Raw genomic sequence first — 22,667 nt, 5'->3', positions numbered from 1 at the left:
TATCTATAGAAATATTTTTTTTTCTAAAAAAATATAAAGTAGTTCTACGTCAGGTAAAATGGACAGTAAAATAAAATGACAGTTATGTTTAAGTGGGAAAAATTAGACATTCGTTCAATTTCAAGTAAAAATATCAGCAATGAAATTTTATTACAATTGAAGGCATCTCAACTACATACTAGTAATTATTTAACATATAGAGAATTTTCTGGGATCACAAGTGTCGATACCACATATTTTTTTACTCCAGATTGGTTTTACTCTAGACAATGTAGTTCGATTTATCCTAGTTTACTAGAGCAACTGCGTCTCCACTAATTTTCTACGCGTACAATTAGATAGAGACGTGACTCAATGAATCTGAAAAATTATCAGGGGCATTTACTGCTTTTTCTCTCGCATCCAAGGGGTTAATGTCAAAGAACAGTATTATCTTCGTTGCACTAATACAGTAGGTTTGCATGTTTAGGTTTCCACTATATAAAATGGTGTATTACCGTACGAAGGACGGTGTGGCTCAATAAGTTAAAGATCAAATTGAACGGAATGTAGTATAGTGCCGGATAGCTCAACTGGTAGAGCACTCGGCGCGATACCGAATTGGTCTGGGTTCGATTCCCAGTTCCGGGCTATCTATATTTTTCTCAATTTATCTATAAATTGTCTTATTGAGAGGTTTGCATGTTTAGGTTTCCACTATATAAAATCTCAATAATACAGTAATCAGGAACTTTGGCCGAGTTTTTCTCTTAAACAAACGAATATTATCAAAAATTTAAAATGCTTTTCGCTAGACTAGACACGCAGAAAAAAAAAATTCTCGACTGAAGGTAAATATTCTTGACTCAAGAAAATTTTTTTGGAGACCTAAATTTTCTCAGATAAAGTAGAAATTTTCTCCGACTAAGACGAATTTTTTTTAACCAAGACAAATTCTCTTGGCTCAAGAAAATCTTGACTTGGTTCCCAAAAACGTTTGTCTTCAAAAATATTTTCTTGACTCAAAATTTTTTTTCTGTGCAGTAGATCATCAATCTGCAGTCTGTAGTTTACTTAAAATTTTTTCTTTCCGAGAAAAACTCAGCCTGTACCCATACGAAAAAAATATATATCCGGATATATCCGGGCAAATCTGCATATATGAGACATACATATATATGTTGCATATATGCGACTTATTCCAGATTTGCCCGAATGTATCCGGATATATATTTTTTTCGTATGGGTAATATCTGATAACCCCTTTTATAACAGGATTCGGCATAGACTCCGTTGGCTCAACTGTCAAAGCGCTCGGCGCGTAACCAAATGGCTCTGGGTTCGATTCCCAGTCCCGGCTCTAGAGCTCCGATTATTTTTCTCAATTTTCTTCGCAGCCATAAATTTCTTCAATAAAAAAGTATAGAAAATTTTACGTAAAATTTCTATGATTTCCTGCGTCCACATACTTTTCTGCTTGATCATATTTATGATAAGATAATTTATCGATTGAAGTAGAATTTGAAGCCAGTAGACAGACAACTCGGGTATATTTAAATCCTTCACACAGACGGTAGTCTGCTGCTGAGATTTTTTAGCTGACATGTGGACATGAATTGACTTAACCACCAGCTCGTGCTCTTGATGTACTATTACACGATGCAATTGCATTATTAATAAATCCCTGCTATTATAGTCATTAGATACATTATATCAAGTTGTTAAAGCGACACATAATTCCGCTGAAATTGGTGGCTTTATAATCCTTATCATCGTCATTATTATCATTATATATATAATATTATTATTTACTTCCACTTTCATTACTTTCCAGTATCTTATTATTATCCTGATAAATTATTGTTGTCCTCTTAATTTATGTTCCGACAAAACCCATTTTATAATAAATAACAACTTAATCGACTGCTGATTCTTGAATTATGTTTAATTATTATCATCAAGATAACTAATTGACTAGATTGCTTGTTATATATTATATATATAATATATTATGTTTTAATTTGATACACAAGTGTCGCATAATTTTTTAATGTCTACAATTATTTTTAATTTCTCACTAATTTCATATTTTCAAAGGTCAGCTTTTATTTAATTCATGGTAATTTTAAATTATTTAATGATCATTAATTAGATTTTTTTTTATTCATTATTCTGTTGGATATTTTACTTGTAAATTTATATATTTTACTTATAATTAGATCACAAAGACTAGTCTTGTAATAATTAAATCAAAAATCGATAATTGAGGACTGAATTAATTAAAATTATTGATGATACTGAAGTGAGCCGGCGTCTAATAATTTTTGGACTTTTTTTTAAACACTAAATTATTAAAAAAAAAATATTTTAAAAAATTGCACTTGGAGTTTTTTGAATTTTCTACACTGATAGAAGGATTTGTTTGTATTTAATAAATCAATTTATTAAAATCTTTTTCAGATATTTTTTTGGGTGGAAAAAATATTTTTTTACTATTAACAATATTCGTTAGTATTAACAAAATCTATTTTTTATGAGAACAAAATTTTTGTAACTATTAAGAAGCTTTAATATATTGAAAAAAATATTTATTTCCACCAAATAAGATTTGTTAATAGTTAAAAAATATTTTGTTGGTTGTCGGTGTTGATAGATGGCTATACTTAACGCGTAGTTGTAAAAAAATATATATGCATATACATGATTTTCATACGATAAGGTGCTTATTATTTTATACTTTGTAGAAAACAATTAATAAAATGGAAGCTTTGCTACAATCGTGGGATTTAAGTGAGTTATACTCGATTTTTTGTAATAAGTTGACAGTTATATATAAGGTATATTCAGTAGCATCAGTACTTAACCTATTCATTGTCTTGTCATCCTATTTTATTTTTTATATTCCGTTTCTAAAATTAACACTAAATTTATGAATTTACTTTTGTATTCCCACTCTAGTAAACCATATAACTGACTTTGAAATCCTTGGTGAATTCCTTACTAAAACTCGAGAAGAGGCCCAAAAAGAAATAATCCCTAGTGTTGGTTTACGACTTCGTTTAAATAAAAAATATAATGAATATGTAGGTTTCTTTTTTATTTTACAACTATTTATTTTTTTAAATTCAATTCATTATTCTCAAAAAATTATTTCAAATAATTTTATTATTGATAAATAATTTTATTTTATTTACAGATTTCCCATCACGAAAAGATTAATGTAAAACTTTTCTAAAAATAATAAGAGGAATTTTTTAAATATTAATAATCCAGTGTGTAAATACTAATAAATGATTTATTAAATATTAATAAATCATTTTTTATATGTTAATAAATCATTTGTTAAATAGTAATAAATATTTGGTTAGCACAAAAAAATCGCTGCTAATAAATGATTTATTAACTGTTAATAAATATTTGTTAAGGACCTATCCTCTAATAAATTATTTATTAAATATTAACAAATCTTTTTAAATACAAAAAAATCCTTCTATCAGTGTACACATGCATTTTTTTAGTTTTTTTTTTTTTAATTTATTTATTGAAAAAAGAAATTCGAAAATTGATAATTGTCTGCTAACGGCAGGATCATAATTATTGTAGGGAACAGACGCGGTAGAGTTGAATTTTTTCTTCATTTTATTTAAAATTATACATTTTTGAGTTTTAATTTTTCTTGAATTTATTTTTCAAAATTTATTAAGATTTAATAAAAAAAAAAATATAGGAAATTATGATACTGAAGTTAGCCGACGTCTAATAATTTTTGAAATTTATGCAAAACGATAAATTACAAAAAAAAAAAATATTCAAAAAAATGCACTTATATTTTTTAATTTTCTACATATGCATTTTTTAATATTTTTTTTTTTTGTAATTGATTCGCTGGAAAATAAATTCAAAAATTTTTAATTGTCAGTTAACTTCAGAATCATAGGAAATTTTGATAAAATCTGTCTGTGTAAATTTTTTTTTCTTCATCTAAAAATTTTGAAAAAATCCAAAATTTGAATATTAAAATTTGTGATAAAATTTCCATATCCAAAAAAATGAAAAAATTTTTATCTAGTGATTTGATTTGTTCAGTTGAAATTTTTCTATTAATTTGAGTTAAAGAAAACAAATCTTCTGTTGAATTATTAAATTCAAAATTCTTTATAAAGTTCTTGTAAATCTTGTACTTGAATATTTACTTTTATTTTATTATCATAGATAAAAGTATACATATAAATATAAATGTCTTGATATTAGCACACACAAGTGCCAGTCTTTGATATTTTCGATTAATCGGCGAACAAATGTCACTGTGTTATAAATGTCTTTGAGTTGAGAGAATAAAGAAAGGGTTGAAGGTGCTTGTAGTTCATGCCATATAATATTCTCGACTGCTTAGTTAGCTCAAGCATCAACCACCGGTACGGCTGTTGAATGTCGATAAAACCCTCTTATAGCCTCGAGACTTGCTAGTCTACTATGCACTCAACACACAGCCAGCACACATGTAAAAACTAAAAATACACGTGACAGGTCAAGTGGCTGTAAAAAACGCGAATCAAAAACAAAAGTTTATAACTGAAAAAAAAATTACAGGTACTAGGTATTAGGAATTCCTCAGTAGCCAGTAGCGAGCAGGTTAATTTTTAAACGTCCCATCAATTTTGTTAAATTATATTTATTACTTCACTTTAATGTCTGTTCTAGACATTTTTATAGCTATCAAATTTTTTTTATCACTAAAGAAATATCATAACTACAAAACTACTTCGCTACTTTATATTTATATATTTTAATGATTAATAATTAAACTTTAAAAACTTTTTTTTAGTTTGTGCATGTGGTTTTTTATTTTCGGATACTTTAGATGGATATATTTTCTAAAGTAATGATCCTAGGATATTTTGCTACAGGACCAATATTGTAGGAAATTTAATTTCCTACAACTTTTGTCTGATTATAAAACCTCGTGAGATTGATTTTTAAAAAGTTACAGCCGTTTGAATAATTTGGAAATTTTTGAAACATATAATTATTTTTTCTAAAGCTTAAAACTTGAATATCTTTTCAAATATTGATCCTAGGATATTTTGTAAGAGGACCAATATTGTAGGAAATTTAATTTCCTACAACTTTTGTCTGATTATAAAATCTCGTGGGATTGATTTTAAAAAAGTTACAGCCGTTTGAATAATTTGGAAATTTTTGAAAACATATAATTATTTTTTCTAAAGCTTAAAACTTTAATATCTTTTCAAATATTGATCCTAGGATATTTTGTGAGAGGACTCATATTGTAGGAAATTCAATTTCCTACAACTTTTGTATCTTTACAAAATGTCGTAGGACCGATTTTTAAAAAGTTACAGCCGTTTAAATAATTTGAAAATTTTTGGAAATATATATAATTATTTTTTCAAAAACTTAAGACGTCAATATCTTTTAAAATATCAATCCTACGAAATTTTTTATTCTCGTAAAAAGTGTAGGCCATCAAATTTCCTTTCCAATGACCCCCTCAAAGTCTCATTATCTCAAATAATCTCTAAGATATCAATAAATCTCACAACTCCAATATTCAATTTCCGAATTTAAAAAAATAATAATGATAATAATTCGTAGTTTATTGGAAGAAAAAGCGAATAAAACCAGTAAAATAATTCTTGAAATGTATTTTTATCCCAATAAATCTAAACTCGACGGCTCAACTGGTTAATACGTTTTAAAATACTTATTAGACATAAAAATATGAGACAGAGCCATAAATCGGTGAATAAAAAATGAGTAAACCAGTATAAAAGTAAATAAGTTAAGTATTATAAAATAAAATGTACTGGTTAGTTTGAGCGTCCTTTGTCGGGCGCCATCCACCGTGCAACCTCGCGCTTTTTCATCCAGCAATTAGAAAGAGATTTATTCGCGCCGGCACGCCGCGCGTGGATTCCCTTCCCCTTTTCCTTTTTATCCATTCTCACTCTCTCTCTTTCAACCTCATGTCCACTTGACTAAAATATATACATACATATTATTGCTCTAAATAAATAAAAAATATATTAGAAAAAAAAAATAAAAAAAAAACTAGTAAAAGACATCAGCGGAACAAACGATTTTTTATCTTTATGGTATTAATGAACTCGATTTAATTTAGAGACCGCGGGCAATCAGATATGATTTTAGTTAATTGAAATTACGACAACAGTCGTAATGTTAAAATATAAAATTAAGATTACTGTCAAGAGAATTTAATTCACTGAAAAAATTATAAAACTTTGAATTATGTAATTTTATTTTATGAAATTAAATCTTGAGAGGAATTTTATGAATTTTTTTTTCTTTCGATGATAATGATGGCGATGATGATGATGATGATGATGATGAGGATCATCTCGAAGTACGTGTACCTATGAGTTATGTAAGCAAGGAAATGCTAGTAACATATTTAAAAAAAAATAATAGTAATGTGCAATACGCGCAGATAATTCGTGTGATCACGTTCCGTAGTGATACGTGACTATTGAAGATTGTCCTGGTTGCGAAATGAAAATATTTAAATTTGTTTTATGGGAGAGATTTTATGGGTATGGAGGGAGAGGTTTTAAGTGAAGTCGGTGACTGATGAAAGTTATTTTTGATGTTGCAGGTGAAAATCTGGTTCCAAAACAGGAGGAGTAAGTACAAGAAGATGATGAAGGCTGCGCAGCAGGGCGGCGGCGGGCCTGGACAGCATGGCAATCTCTTGGCTGGTGGTCCATCACCTCAACCTGGACAACCTGGGGGTCTTATGCAAGGCGGTGAGTTTTATTAGCAAATGGAAATTCATTCATCACGAGTACCGTTAGGGGAAGGGGGGCAAAACGGGATAGGCCGGCAAAATGGGATACCCTCAAAATTTTGTCAAAATTTTTTTTTCTCGAAAAACTTTGGAAAATGTTCAAAAATGACATCTAGTATCATTTTACACTATTAAAAGCTAAAAAAAAACATTTTTATATTTTTTGCGAAAAGTATAATATTGGCGGCAATTTCAAATTTTGAAAAGAAATAACAAGGAAAAACTTCTTTAAAAATATGTTGAGAGTAAATTTTATTACTTACATCAATTTAGAAAGACTTTATTACATCAATTTTATTCACTTGAAAAAAAAAAAAAAAAATTTACTTTTTTTTGGGATATCCCATTTTGCCCGCAGAAAATAAAAATTTTTTTCTGATGGCAGTCTAAAATTCGTTATATTTATTTCAAATAGAATCAAAATGAAGCCAATTTACGATATTTATGTCCCTAAAAACTAAATTTTTCGTTAAGTATCCCGTTTTGCCCCCCCTTCCCCTAATGAGAAATTTTAAAAACTCAATTCCTAACTAATTTTTTAAAAATAATTTTAGTCAATTTTTATGATACTGAAGTTAGCCGACGTCTAATAATTTTTGGACTTTTTTTTAAACAATAAATTGTAAAAAAAAAAATTTTTTGAAAAAATTGCACCTGTAGTTTTTTTAATTTTCTACATGTGCATATTTTTATTTTATTTTTTCGCGATTTATTTGTTGAAATACGAAAATTCAAAAATTTTTAAATGTCTGCTAACTTCAGGATCATCAATTTTTCTTCTGCAAAATCACTAAAAAAATTTTGAAATCTGAATTTTTGTGAAAACTGACATTTTCTATAAAAAAAAAAATTTTAATGTTTCAGGTGGAGGTAGTTCAGTATCCGGAAGTCCAACGACAGGTTACCTGGGCGGAATAGGACCAGGGGGAGGCGAGAACACCCCGGGGAGTTCATCCCCCGGAAGCGAAATGTCGCCTCAGCACAACGAGAGCCCGCCAGCGTCAGCCTGGGCCACAGAGATGAAACACCATCCGCACTCCCACGCTCCGCCACACACTCACCATCACCCTCACACGCCTGGGCACCATCCACCCCCGCCTCCGCCCCCACCTCATCACGGAGGATACATGCCTCAGTATTCGTGGTACCAAACGGACCCCAACCCTGCTGCATTACTCACGTGAGTACGGTAAATTTGCCATTTTTTTTCTCAGCACCCACCCCCTCCCCACCTGAAATTCGATAAAATTTTAAATTTTTTTCCCCTTCAACCCACCCCCTAATCAATAAAAAAAATGAAGTCTAATTAATAAATATTTTTTTTGATTCCAGGGTCTGGCCCGCAGTGTAACGAAGACGATGGGAACTCTAGAGTCCAAATAATTAATCAAGGACTTGGACATCCAGCCCGTGAGACCTGAGGTCCTTGCAGATCCCGCTGCCCTAAAGAAAAAAATTACAAAAGGTGCGAAACGTTTGGAAACACGTAAGCCGTCGACGAAATGGTGCCCGAGCGCTCGACCATCTTCACATGTAAATAAATAAATAAATAAATAAATTAATTTATTGATTGACATGTCAACGCGGAAATAAAAATAACTAGACAGTAATTTATAAATTTAATTATAAACAAAAAAAAAAAAAAAAATAAATCCACTAATGTAAAGTTGGGCAATTTGACCTACTCGACATCTTCCGAGTCTCTCGCAACAATACTCCAGGGTATTAATCCAATCTACTCCCCAGCAGATTACGGTCTCGCGCTTTCATCTAGTGGCTAGACCCGGAGTAACCAACGACGACAATGTTTTTAATTTTTACACAACAATATTTACATCGGGACTCACTCGCGACTCTCCTCTATTTTACTCAGCTCAGTTTAGTTTTTATTTCGTAAAAAGTTTAGAATTTAAACGAACTATTGCACAAAGTGAGTCGCGGAAACTCGCGATGACGGCATCAGTATTTCGTAAAATTTAAATTTAAACCGCTTGAGGCGACACTTGAATTAATTATTTTTGAGGTAATGAGTAATTGCAATTTAAAAAAAAAAGTTATGAACAATCGTGATATATATATTTAATTATTGCCATTGGTCTGTCGTCTTTCCGCGTTATGAAATAAAAAAAAATTGTTGGGAAAAAAATGAACTTTTTTAGAGAAAAAAATAAAATGTTGAGTTCTTTTTTTTACGGTACTTTCTTTTGGTTATTCCTTGATACAAGTGTCCTGTACTGGGGTAATGAGTAAAAAAAATAACGAGGAAATTGACTAAGTCGCGGGTTTGGACGACAACGAACCGTGGAATCGTGAATTGCGGTCAAGTTGTCGTAAAAGTTTGTCCCTCGGTGCAATTTAGAGTTTTTTCTTGTGTATCATAACCAACTAACGATAACCGCAAGGAGCGCGTGGCCTACGATTTGCGGTACTCGTGGTACCGTAGTTACAAGTTACAAGTAACGAGTCACGGTACGAAAATTCATCAAAATTTTAAACAAATTTTTTTTCCGACATCTAAATTGACAGTTTTAAATTCAAATTCAAAAATTAGACATTGAAAAATTTTTCGAAAATTTCGAGTTCTGATAAATGCAAAAAATATCAAAATTTCCCGCACAGAAAAAAAAAATTTCTTGGTACGAGAAAAAATTTATTGACTCAAAAAATTTTTTCTTGCTCTGAGAAAATTCATTCTTGGGTTGGAAAAAAATTTTCTTGGGGCGAGTAAAAAATTTTTGTGCCAAAAAATTCTTTTTTTTCTGTGTGGTTGTTTCAGAATTTCCGATAAAAATAAAGTAAGCATTAAAAAAAAAATTAATTAACCTGCCGCTTAACGAGTCTTGAAAAAAAAAAAAAAAACCGGATATTAATTCTGAACATTAACCCAAAATATTTCCTCATTGATACAAAGACAATACAAAATACACTTTTTTATCTTATCCAAGCCAAGTCAAGCCATTCAACTATAATTATTATTATTATTATTATTATTATTATTATTATTATTATTATCATTTTGGCTCTTATCGATAAGCAAAGCTATAGTTCCATGAAAATATTACTCCGAATACAGAGAAACAAATATAATAATAATAATAATAATAATAATAATAATAATAATAATAATAATGATGATAAAGGTTTGAAAAAAATTGGAAGCACGAATTCGATTGCGCAAAATATCAATTCGAACATAAGAAAAAAAAAAAAAAAAGAAAAATACGTGTAACAATAAAGCCGGTTGTAACATTGTAACAATAAGTATAAACTATAGACGTATTAAAAGAAGGCATACATTATAATATGTAACAAGGGCGTATATATATATTATATTTTGCGCCGCTTATTTCCTTGCGCCCTTTAACAATCACGTTTACGCCTTCTGTTCCCTTGTAAACGTTTCCCCTTTCTTAGTCAGCGGACTGTCGATAATATATATACATATATATTAGCCAAGGATCCTCATACATTTATGAAAATATGAATAAAGAAAAAAAATTCGCGTGGTAAAGAATAAAAAATAATTAAGATCTAAGGAGATCTATGTAAATCTGAATAGATCTATTGATATCAAGATTGAGTTAAGAAATACATGGAATTTTTAAGATCTGATCAGATCTCAGATCTAAATTATTTTCTCCCGGTTGTAAAAAAAAATTCAAGATTTAAGATCTTTATAAGTTTGACTAGATCTATTGATATCAGTTAAGATTTGCAGTTTGAAAAAAATTAAATTTTATCAGATCTTAATTATTTTTTCTGAATACAGAAAACAAATTAAAAAATTTGAGATCTACGCAAATTTTCATAGATCTATAAACATCAATGAATAAAAAAAAAGATCGGTAAATTTGATAAGATCTCATTAGATCTAAATTATTATTTCCCGGTTGTCAAAAAAAATTCAAGGTCTAAGATCTGCATAAATTTGACTAGATCTATTGATATCAGTTCAGATTGACAGTTTGAAAAAATTAGATCTCATCAGATCTTAATTATTTTTTCTGAATACAGAAAACAAATTAAAAAATTTGCGATCTACGAAAATTTCTATAGATCTATAAATATCAATGAATAAAAAAAATCTGTAAATTTGATAAGATCTCATTAGATCTAAATTATTATTTCCCGGTTGTCAAAAAAATTCAAGATCTAAGATCTACATAAATTTGACTAGATCTATTGATATCAGTCAAGATTTACAGTTTGAAAAAAATTAGATCTCATCAGATCTGAATTATTTTTTCTGAATACAGAAAACAAATTAAAAAATTTGAGATCTACGTAAATTTTCATAGATCTATAAATATCAATGAATAAAAAAAAAGATCTGTAAATTTGATGAGATCTCATTAGATCTAAATTATTTTCTCCCGGTTGTCAAAAAAATTCAAGATCTAAGATCTATATAAATTTGACTAGATCTATTGATATCAGTTAAGATTGACAGTTTGAAATAAATCAGATCTCATCAGATCTTAATTGTTTTTTTGGGTACAGAAAAAAAAATTTGAGATCTACGTAAATTTCCATAGATCTATAAATATCAGTAAAAAAAATAGATCTACGTAAATTTGATAAGATCTCAGATCTGGAAAATTCATTCCCCGATTATAAAAAAAAAAAGATCTTGCAAGATCAGCACGTAGAAATTTATTTCTAGAATAACTTGCGTCGATCCCATGAATAAAAAATATGAACATTGAATTTGAATACTAATTAAAAAGAAAAAAAAAAAAATTGTAAATAAGGTTGCGGGTGATTTGGATCCGACCCTCCCCCACCTCGATCCCTGATACCTTTGTCCCAGTTTATTTTGTTATCTGTCGTAAGTGAATCTGTGTAAAATATAAAAATTTATTAATATAAATAATTAAAAAATAAAAAAAAATTTTGTGATGTAAGATTGTAAAGAAATAAAATTATAAAATAACATTATGGATTTATATAACAGCTAAGTGGTTACAGTTAAGTTATTATTGATTAATTAATTATATAGATATAAATATGAATATAAATATAAATATAAATAAAGGTAAAGATACTGTGTGCTTGCGAAGCGATGGTTATTTATATAAACCGAGTTAAGTGTATACATATAAGAAGAGTTGTCTATTATATGTAAAACTAAATTAGAGTCATGTCCTCGTCCCTCAAATAAATTCCCGTCCTCGTCCTTAATCCTCTCGAAGTCCTGTAGCTAATAAATATATTATAAATTATAAATTTAAAATGAAAAATGATAAAAACTAAATACCTTAATTATAATTACTATTGTATAAAAAAAAAAACAAATAATATGAATAATAACTAATTAATTCAATTTAATTATCTGACTTTTTTTTAACATCCTAGTCGTTTATTTTTTTTTATCTAGGGGCAGAAAAAAAATTTTAGAAGGGGAAGTTCTTCAGCTGAAATATTTAATAAATTTTTTTTTATGGCTCATTTTACCCCGTGTTGACTTCTGCTTCCGAATTAAAAAAAATTAAAATTAAACTAAAAGAATAAAAAATTTTGAGCCGGACACGTGGGTGGCCCATTTTACCTCAGACTTGAAAATTTTAAATTCTTCAGCTGGAGCTGCGTTAAAATTTTAAGTAAATTTTTTTTTTAACTTGAGTCAAAAAAAAATTTTTGGTGGCTCATTTTACCCCGAGTGTTGACTTCCGGTTCCTTATTAAAAAAAAAATATTGAAATTGAAATAATGGAATCAAAAATTTTGAGCCGTACGCTGGGTGGTCAATTTGCCCCCAGTAGACACGTGGGTGGCCCATTTTACCTCAGGCTTGAAAATTTAAAATTCATCAGCTGGAGCCGCGTCAAAATTTTAAATGAATTTTTTTTTTAACTTGAGTCAAAAAAAAATTTTTTGATGGCTCATTTTACCCCGAGTGTTGACTTCCGGTTCCTTATTAAAAAAAAAATATTGAAATTGAAATAATGGAATCAAAAATTTTGAGCCGTACGCTGGGTGGTCAATTTGCCGCCAGTAGACACGTGGGTGGCCCATTTTACCTCAGATTTCAAAACTCAAAATTCTTCAGCTGGAGCTGCCCTAAAATTTTCATCAATTTTTTTTTTAAACATGGGGATAAAAAAAAATTTTTTTTATGGCTCATTTTACCCCGAGTGCTGACTTCCGGTTCCTTATTAGAAAAAATTGAAGTTAAAATAATAGAATAAAAAATTTTGAACCATACGCTGGGTGGCCCATTTTACCCCAGATTTGAAAACTTGAAATTCTTCAGCTGGAGCTGCCCTAAAATTTTAAATAAATTTTTTTTTAAACATGGGGATAAAAAACATTTTTTATTTATGGCTCATTTTACCCCGAGTGCTGACTTCCGGTTCCTTATTAGAAAAAATTTGAAATTAAAATAATAGAATAAAAAATTTTGAACCATACGCTGGGTGGCCCATTTTACCCCAGATTTGAAAACTTGAAATTCTTCAGCTGGAGCTGCCCTAAAATTTTAAATAAATTTTTTTTTAAACATGGGGATAAAAAACATTTTTTATTTATGGTTCATTTTACCCCGAGTGCTGACTTCCGGTTCCTTATTAGAAAAAAATTGAAATTAAAATAACAGAATAAAAAATTTTGAACCATACGCTGGGTGATCAATTCATCTCCTGGCTGACACGTGTTTGGTCCATTTTACCTCGACTCAAAAATTGAAATTCTCCATAACGATATTTTTATTTACTGGTTTAAAATGACGCAGTAAAAAATATTTCGCAGTTATTAGTAAAAATAAATTTCTTATCGTAATAACGATAAAAAAAATTGTATTTTATTGATAAGAAAAAAAAATATATAGGATTTAAAAAACATTAAGAGCTTGTTACTCAACTCTAATAAAGGAATTAAGAACATTACCACATTTTTTAACGATTTTATTGTTCGAATGTTATAATAATTTTTTAGCTACAATCTAATCGTGCATTTTTGGGCAATAAAAATTTTTTTTATCACTTTTAATTACCGGGCATTCGGTCAAAAATATATATATTTAATCTACGTCATATATAAATTTGCCGTTAACTTTAATAGTTTTTAAAATTCAATCGAACCGATCAAAATAAATAAATTTGAGCGATTAAATTTAGACGTAAATTTTCCATTAAAAAAAAAAATAATAATAATAAAATAAAGTTACAAAGTAGGGAATAAAAAATATAAAAAAGACCTTGAGTGCACGCGTGCTTTTACAATGCGTGAATAGCATGAGGTTACTGGTCGGACTGAAAAAAATAGACTACTTAGATTAGCTACACTGGTTCTTGTGTACAAACTCCAATACATTGTAGAGAATAGACTTATGGGGCTTATGACCCAGCAACTTTTACAATAGACACAATACACTCGTTGAAGGAAAGGCCCTTTCCCTTGTAGAGACAAGACCCTTTACATTACGTTTCATTCCGAACAAAAAATACTACATATATTATATATATTTATAAAGTCTATTAATCTTCTTAAGAGGCTGCATCGACTTTCCTCTTCACTGTAATAATTTATTCATTTCTTACGACAGAAATTTTAATCAAATGTCAAATATTCAAAATCGACCACTGGAATTTTTTTATTTAAATTTTAAAAAAACCGCCTTTGTAAAAAATTTCATTTCAATTCTAATTGAATTTTTTTCCAAATTTTGGATTGGAAAATACCCGGCTTCATATGACCAACTTGCCCACTTTTTCTGATCAGCAAATAAATGTTTTTACCAAAAAAATTTTTTGAACTCGTCATTTTACTCTAGTCCTCATATATATGATACTGAAATGAATGATCCTGAAGTTAGCAGACATCTAATTATTTTTGGATTTTATTTGAGGCGGTAAATTTGAAAAGAAAAAAATTTGAAAAAATTGCACCTGTAGTTTTTTAAATTTTCTACATGTGCATATTTTTATTTTTTATTTTTTTGTAATTGATTTGTTGAAAAAAAAATCCGAAAATTTTGAATTGTCTGCTAACTTCAGGATCATCTGAAATGATACTGAAGTTAGCAGACGTCTAATAATTTTTGGATTTTTTTTTAGACGATAAACCATAAAAATAAAAAATATTTGAAAAAATTGCACCTGTAGTTTTTAAAATTTTCTACATGTGCATATTTTTATTTTATTTTTTTACAATTGATTTGTTGAAATACGAAAATTCAAAAATGTCTGCTAACTTCAGGATCATGATACTGAAGTAAGCAGACAATTAAAAATTTTCGAATTTTTTTTCCAACAGTTTAATTTAGAAAAAAAAAAAACTGAAAAAATGCACATGTAGAAAATTAAAAAAACTAGAGGTGCAATTTTTTTAAATATTTTTTTTTTCATAATTTATAGTTTTTCTAAAAATCCAAAAATTATTAGATGTCGGCTAATTTCAGTATCATCTCATATATTTATATATAGTCTTGAAAAAAATATAAAAAAATTTATACCAAATGATCTTGGCCCAAAAAAATGTCTATGAAAAAAAAAAAAATTAAATTCCATATATTTTGTAAAAAAACTAAAATTCTTAACCCAGAGAAGCCGAGTATTTTTGTATTCATATTTAAAAAACCAAAGTGAAATTATATGAGAGGTGGTAAAAAATAAAAGATATAAATTTGACCTAGATAACGGTGATTACTGTCTCTGTTGTCTGAAAGCACTTCCGAAGCCATTACATCTGAGGATTGATGGCGTATAGTAAATGCTCAGTAGCGACTATTCCGGTCAACTCAACACTGACTGGACACTGGACCGGATGAAGAAATTCCTCGGCCTTCCTTTTATGCTCATCTTCATCATCAGATCATCAGATCGTCACATTTAGACGATATCATGCTTACTTTCAGATTACACTTTCCAGCACCTACTCTATACTACTCCACACTCTAGCTTAAGCTGCTCAACAATACCATATATATATATATATATATATATATACACTAGACTTTTATCTTTAACCAGCAAGTGAGTGGATGAGACTTTCCTTTACTTTGGGGTCAAGAGGTCCAGTTAAATAATAAATACGTAAATAATATCAATGAACCCAACTAAATAAATATAAATAGAAGAGAAAGGGTCCGTTAGCTACCACACATATATTTATATATATATATATATATGTATGTATATATTGACTCACTTACATGTTGTATATTTTTACTGAGTGGTCTCAAAGTCAAAGGAAGTAGATGATAAAAATTCGTCTTAAATAATCACTTGTTATATATATGTATATATATATATATATTCATATTGTCTTAAAGTGACTCATAAATCTGTATTAAATATTTTTGTGACCCTTTTTCATGAATTGTTCATTGAAGCGATTGTAAAAAATTTGCGGTAAATAAAATCGGAGTTACTCCGAATTGACTCCTGATTTTTTGTGCATTAAAAAAAAATTAATTAAGTAGGGACGTAAAACTTTCCCTCTACTTGCTGGTCAATTTAAAATGGCGACGGGTTTTGCAGAGAATGAGACTAGAATTTATAATTTATAAGAGTGAGTCTCAGTTTTGGTTGTGGGTTAAATTTTGAATCGGGAAATTATCAAAGGAGAAGTTGATTTTTAGCAAGACGACTGAGAGGTCAGGCGGTAATTTTGAATTCCGCGCACAACTAAGGGCGTGGCGGTCTGACTCGCGCATGGGGTGGCTCGCTCGTTTGGGCGACATTGTCGGCAACCCTCTCGCCGGCTACGTCTGCATGCGTTTCATCTTCGATGTACTCCTACTACTCCTAATTATGGGCAGAGGGAAAGTAAGGGAGGGGGTAGTATTTGAAGTGAGATCGAGTATGAATAATTTTTTGGGCGATGGTATTTTTTTTAGACGGCGAGGCGGGAAAAATTGAATTTTTTAGGACATTGTCGTACTAAGAATAATGGGAACGAAAAAGTCGAGCTCGAATTGCAATCTGGACTTCCAGGTGGTCTACATTGGACTGGATTTCGTGGATGTAAAGGTTTTTTAATGTGCACAAAGGTTGCAGCAAGAACGGATGTTGAGGGCTCCGCCCAAGAGATCGTATGCCACGTAAGGGTTGCAAACACGTGACAACATCATAAATATACACTCGTAATTTTTAACAATAAATATATTTTTTTATTATTTATTTACTTGTAACAAAATTTTTAACTTCCCGCTAAGAAAATTGTAAATTTTCAAAAATTCGGGAAGTTATTGGTTTCGGTCCGATTTACGAAAATCGAATTTTCATCAGATGTCGACGTTTTGAGGTCCTAGGAAGCTATCCTGACTAATTTCACGATGATGTCCGAGTGTATGTATGTGTGTACGTACGTACGTATGTATGTATGTAAATATTCATAACTCCTGAACGGATGAACCGATTTTGATCGTTGAGGTGTCATTCGACGCGGCTTGTTAATGTCTTGAAGCCGTAAAAATTTGAACTTAATCGGTAGGGTGCGTTCAGAGATATTTCAAAAATAAAATTTTTTCGAAAATGTTTTATTTGGATAACTTTTAATTTGCTCGATGGATTGATTCCAAAATCTAATCAGCTCTAAAACTCTATAAGCCGCGTCGAATGCCACCTCAACCATCAAAATTGGTTCATTCGTTCAAGAGAAACCGTTGACGAAAGAATTCAAAAAAAATTTTTTCCTTGGTTTTTTTGAAATTTCTCAAAAACGGCTATATAAATCAATTTCAAAATTTGACCAGCTTTAGAACTTGATAAAACGCGTCGATTGCCACCTCAACCATCAAAATCGGTTAATTCGTTCGCGAGATATCGTGGGAGAAAGAAATGCTAAAAAATGGTTTTTTACAAAACCATGGCATACAAAAGTATTTACGAGCTCGTTGAGCTCGAAAATATATTCACAATAATGTTTTCGAGCTCAACGAGCTCGAAAACAGCGGGAAGTTTTGGGGCTGGCCCGCAGGGTCAACTGACAGACCGATTTTTTTATTTGAACCCAAACTTAAAAAAATTGATTTTGATTATTAAATTAATTAATCAAAAATAAAAAATTAATGAAATTAAAGCCGAGTAAAAATTTGCTAGATTAAAAAAAAAAATTCCTATTCATGTCTATTAACTATTGACTGTAATTCAAAATAATAAATAAATAAACGCTGGGTTTTTCCCAAGATTTTTATCAATTTCAAAAATTAATTCCATCAGATAAAACTTATCCCCGCAATCTAAATTCCTAAATAAACAAGATTACTTAGAGAAAAGTTAACTTGGCAAAAAGTTTTACCTGCCCCAACTTATATCAAGTAAACCAGCAAAATCTACTAGATCCTCATGGGCTCTAGACTCGAACCCGAGCCTTCAGACGTAAAACGGTGGCAGTACGAGTGCGCACTACGACAAGAAAAGAATTCTTACGAAAATTTGAAGGCTGGTCAGTTTTGGGCATCAAAGACAGACTTTTGGGTAAGCCCATGGTCCATAGGGCACCGAGACAAGTGGATTTAACTCAGATTTCGGTGATGTAAAAAGGGCTGACACTAATCCCTCAGCAATCACCGCAACATTCGGAGGACGGGTCTTTGATTTTATCTGACGATTCTGGTCCTGTCTGGTGAAAACTAAATAGAAACAATAACAAAAAATACTGCAACCATCAAACCCGGAATTTTTTCAGTTAAGTTTTAAGTTAAAAAATGTGGTATGGATTCTTGTGGATTTGAGTCAAGGCCAGGTGAGCTCGGTGCAAGGGAATTTATGAATTGTCGGTTGACACGAAACTTTATTTAGTAACTCATATATATAAGATATCTTATAAATGTGGAGTAAATACGGTCTTAGACACACGGTCGTTACCATATCTCTCGGTATAATAGACGAGAAATTCTAGAGAAATGTATACTGGTATATATGTGAGCCAGAAATAGTCGAGTTAATTTTATGCACACGTCATGTCAAGTTTTTATCGATTTCAATTATTATTTTTAATAGTATTTATTTTTTATTATCTTATATAGGAGAAGGGGGGGGGGCAAAACGGGATAGGCCGCAAAATGGGATACCCTCAAAATTTCGTCAAAATTTTTTTTTCTCGAAAAACTTTCGAAAATGGTCAAAAATGACATCTAGTATCATTTTACACTATTAAAAGCTAAAAAAAAAACATTTTTATATTTTTTGCGAAAAGTATAATATTGGCGCCAATTTCAAATTTTGAAAAGAAATAACAAGGAAAAACTTCTTTAAAAATATGTTGAGAGTAAATTTTATTACTTACATCAATTTAGAAAGACATTATTACATCAATTTTATTCACTTGAAAAAAAAAAAAAAAAATTTACTTTTTTTTTGGGGTATCCCATTTTGCCCGCAAAAAATAAAAATTTTTTTTCTGATGGCAGTCTAAAATTCGTTATATTTATTTCAAATAGAATCAAAATGAAGCTAATTTACGATATGTATGTCCCTAAAAACTAAATTTTTCGTTAAGTATCCCGTTTTGCCCCCCCCCCCTTCCCCTATTTACTTGGATTTAATCATTTCAGTTAACGAAGAGTCGGGCAAAGTGGAAATTTTTTTTTCAAAATAATTTCAAGTACTGATTGTTGGAGAAAATTTTTTTCTTCGGCTAAAAAATATAATTTATGAGCAGAATTTTTTGATGAAGTAAAGAAGTGATTTGTGAGAATAAAAAAATTTCGTACTATTTTTTAAAAATAACGGAAGTCACGCCCATATCCTCGAAAGTCAGTCGTAGAGAATTTTTATATTTATGTATAGATATATGTGTGTGTGTGATGTGTGATGTAGAATGTATGTGTAGATATATAATAATGAATCAAAGAATAAATTTTTTCCCGTTTTATTTTTTATTTTCAATCCTCAATTGAATTTTTTTATTCATTCATTTAGCTGACGTTGTGACACGCGTGTGCACGCCCATTGTCGTGCACTTCCGGTAACCGGATATCGCGGGACGCATTGACATTAATTTATAAAATATTCGCGACTATACACGCATACTCTCGTCAATCTTATATATATATACTCTAACTCTAAATCTATATCCATCTACATACATTCATATATATTTATATATTTACCTTAAAAAATTAAATACTTCATTTTTATGATTTTTCTTTGATTGTAAGTTCGATCAATCGAAATTTTTTTAAATAATTTCAAACAGGGGAAAATGAATGATACTGAAGTTAGCAGACGTCTAATAATTTTTTGATTTTTTATTAGACGATAGACCAGAAGAAAAAAAATATTTTAAAAAATTGTACCTGTAGTTTTTTAAATTTTCTACATGTGCATATTTTTAGTTTTTTTTTTTCTTCAAATTTAATTGTTCAAAAAAAAATCCAAAAATTTTGAATTGTCTGCTAACTTCAGAATCATGGAAAATTAACCCTTTAAAAAAAGTCACGGGCCCATTTTCCGCGAAATTCAAATTTTTTTTTGATAATCGAAATTAATGAAAAATGAAAAAAAAAAAATTTCTCGATGACAAAATCATCCCTCGCCTGTTTCTGATAAATCAAATAAAGTTATAATCCTAAGTATATAAACGATATATAATATAAAATAAATATTATTTATTAAATCATCTTTTGATGTTATTACCAAAGTACTAGTTACAAGATTGCGATACGGATCGAAATCCGTTGGACAAAAAGAACGTGCCGCGCGTGCGTACCCCCCATCGAGAATTACTATTGCCAGTAAACCTACACTGCAATACAATTCTACACCTCTACACCTCTACACCTACACTAATATACTCTGTAGAGTATACTCTGTTCCACACTACTCCACTCCACTCCATCCACTCCACTGTATTAACTATATACATATGTAACCCAAGTACATACATCAGTAAAAAAAGACAATAGGAAAGGGAAAGGGAAAGGGGTTCTCGCCCCAATGTAACTTACATATGTAACATGTATACAACTTGTACTCCATACTCTATATATATATATATATGTGTAGTGGAAAGTACGATAACATAACGAAAAAATTTTTTTTTCTCTGTCACGCCTAGGATCACCGTTTCACTCTGTCATCGCCTGTAATTTTAGGGTTTACGCCACGCGTGCACCAAAGGTGTCATATGTACTTTTGTTGTAATGTCATAAATCTATATATATATATTTATATATATATATGTGTGTGTATTGTACGTTAAGCCAAAATGTCAAGGACCAAAAATTTTTCAGCTCAATATAGAGCTGGTTGGGGTAAAATGGGATACTTAAGAATTAAAAAAATTTTAATTGGCATGACGGACTGATCAACTTGCCCTGTTATTTTCTACAAATCAATTTTCAACAAAAAATAAATTTTATTTTAACGAAAAAATGGAATCCATTTTACCCCGCCTCCCATATTTATACTCTCTAAAAGTAAATTAGTGAAAAACCACTAATTACTTGTGAATATTCACTAATCTAAATTGTCCAAAGTATACGACTATGAATTAGTGACTATTCACTTTTTGAATTAGTAAAAAAAACAACATATAGAATTAGTGAAAATTTCACTGATTGAATTAGTCAAAAATTTACTAATTCACTTGTTGACGAGGATTTATTTGGAAAAATATTGTATCGTTGCTAATAATAGTGTATCAAAATATTATTATTATTATGATTATTATTTGTAATTGATTATAAAATTTTTTTAGCAACTTGATCGACTAAATTAACAATTAAAATTACTTTCATACGGTAAATATTTATATCATAATTATAACTCATAACCTGAATCTATTGTCAATGATGGTTTTGATTCAGGTTCGGTAAAAAAAGTTGGAGTAAAAATATAAAGCTATTAAAAAATAACAAGATGTATTATTTAACAACTAAATTAGGTTTTATTTAATTAACTTACTTGAATTAATACTGTTCAGTTGTATTTAAAAATTATCGTAATTAATTTTGCCCTGAATTTGATAATTCAATGATAGAATAAAAAGTCCTTAAGCGAGGCGCCACTAGTAATTATTGTAGAATCCGGGGAATCACTAATGAATTAGTGAATCTAATTCAAAATCACTAATTTTGTAGTGAATTTTAAGATCACTATTTCAATTAGTGAAATTTTCACTTATTTAGTTTTAGAGACTAAGAAAAATATAATTTTCTTTTTGGAAAACAGAGAAATTAAAAAGCAAATAATTGGGGGTTTAAAATGCTGATTTTGTCGATCATTTATTCAGCGACACAGCGATACTTAAATTTAATGAGGCCTCATTAATTACGCTAATGAGTCCCAGTGGATCGGGCGCATCCATTGCAGTTAATTCAATTAACTTTTTAGCTGGTTTCGTTTTTTGCTATGGGCTGATTTAGTTGTCAATCGCTTTTTCGGAGGAATTATAAATTTTTGTGACTCGGTCCTCAATTCTGTCGTCTATAACATCAATATATATTAGATAAAAAATAAAAATTGTGGCAAGAGGTCAGTGAATTTACGAATCGAATGGTCAGTAATTTGAATTTTTTAGTTCGTGTCCAAGAAATGGTAAAAATAATGTCCCGAGGTAAGCGTGCGTGCAGTACACGGAAGTTGACCAGTTAAAAACGGTCGTCAAGAGACCACTGAAAATAAAATAATAAAAAAGACCGAGTAGCGCAAGTACTGTGGTGTAGTGTGGAGAGTATATAGAATGTGCTGGAGAACGTTAACAAAAAAATGTTGAGAGAGAGAAAGAGAGAAAGAAAAAGAGGATTAAGGGGGAAAGGGGTGTGGGGTGTGGGGTGGACAAGGGAGAGAGTAGCGAGTCCAAGAGTTAAAAGAGGATATATATGTATATATATATATATAGGAATGGGAATGGGGAACAAAAAAAGTGGAATGCTTCTTTACTTGCTATTGCGTGGAGTAACAATGAAAAGACTT

At 29.9% G+C, this 22,667-nt stretch overlaps 1 protein-coding gene across 5 annotated transcripts in view; it reads left to right on the top strand.

Annotated features, from left to right (window-relative positions):
• Positions 1 to 9,873, top strand: part of LOC130669273 (homeotic protein distal-less) — a 63,274-nt gene extending 53,401 nt beyond the window's left edge. For 4 of the 5 annotated variants that reach the window (XM_057472056.1, XM_057472053.1, XM_057472055.1 and 1 more), the window contains exons 3-5: positions 6,614 to 6,764; positions 7,670 to 7,985; positions 8,138 to 9,873. In XM_057472056.1, the coding sequence (XP_057328039.1) occupies positions 6,614 to 6,764; positions 7,670 to 7,985; positions 8,138 to 8,156 (486 nt within the window). In that variant the 3' untranslated portion in view covers positions 8,157 to 9,873. Of the gene's footprint in view, positions 1 to 6,613; positions 6,765 to 7,669; positions 7,995 to 8,137 lie in introns of all 5 variants that reach the window. The other variant, XM_057472054.1, reaches the window with a different exon arrangement.
• Positions 9,874 to 22,667: the final 12,794 nt, after the last annotated feature.

This window comes from Microplitis mediator, chromosome 6, assembly GCF_029852145.1.
Source record: "Microplitis mediator isolate UGA2020A chromosome 6, iyMicMedi2.1, whole genome shotgun sequence".
Classification (NCBI taxonomy): domain Eukaryota; kingdom Metazoa; phylum Arthropoda; class Insecta; order Hymenoptera; family Braconidae; genus Microplitis; species Microplitis mediator.
Note: the sequence above shows the minus strand (reverse complement) of the source record. Positions and strands in the feature narration are given on the sequence as shown.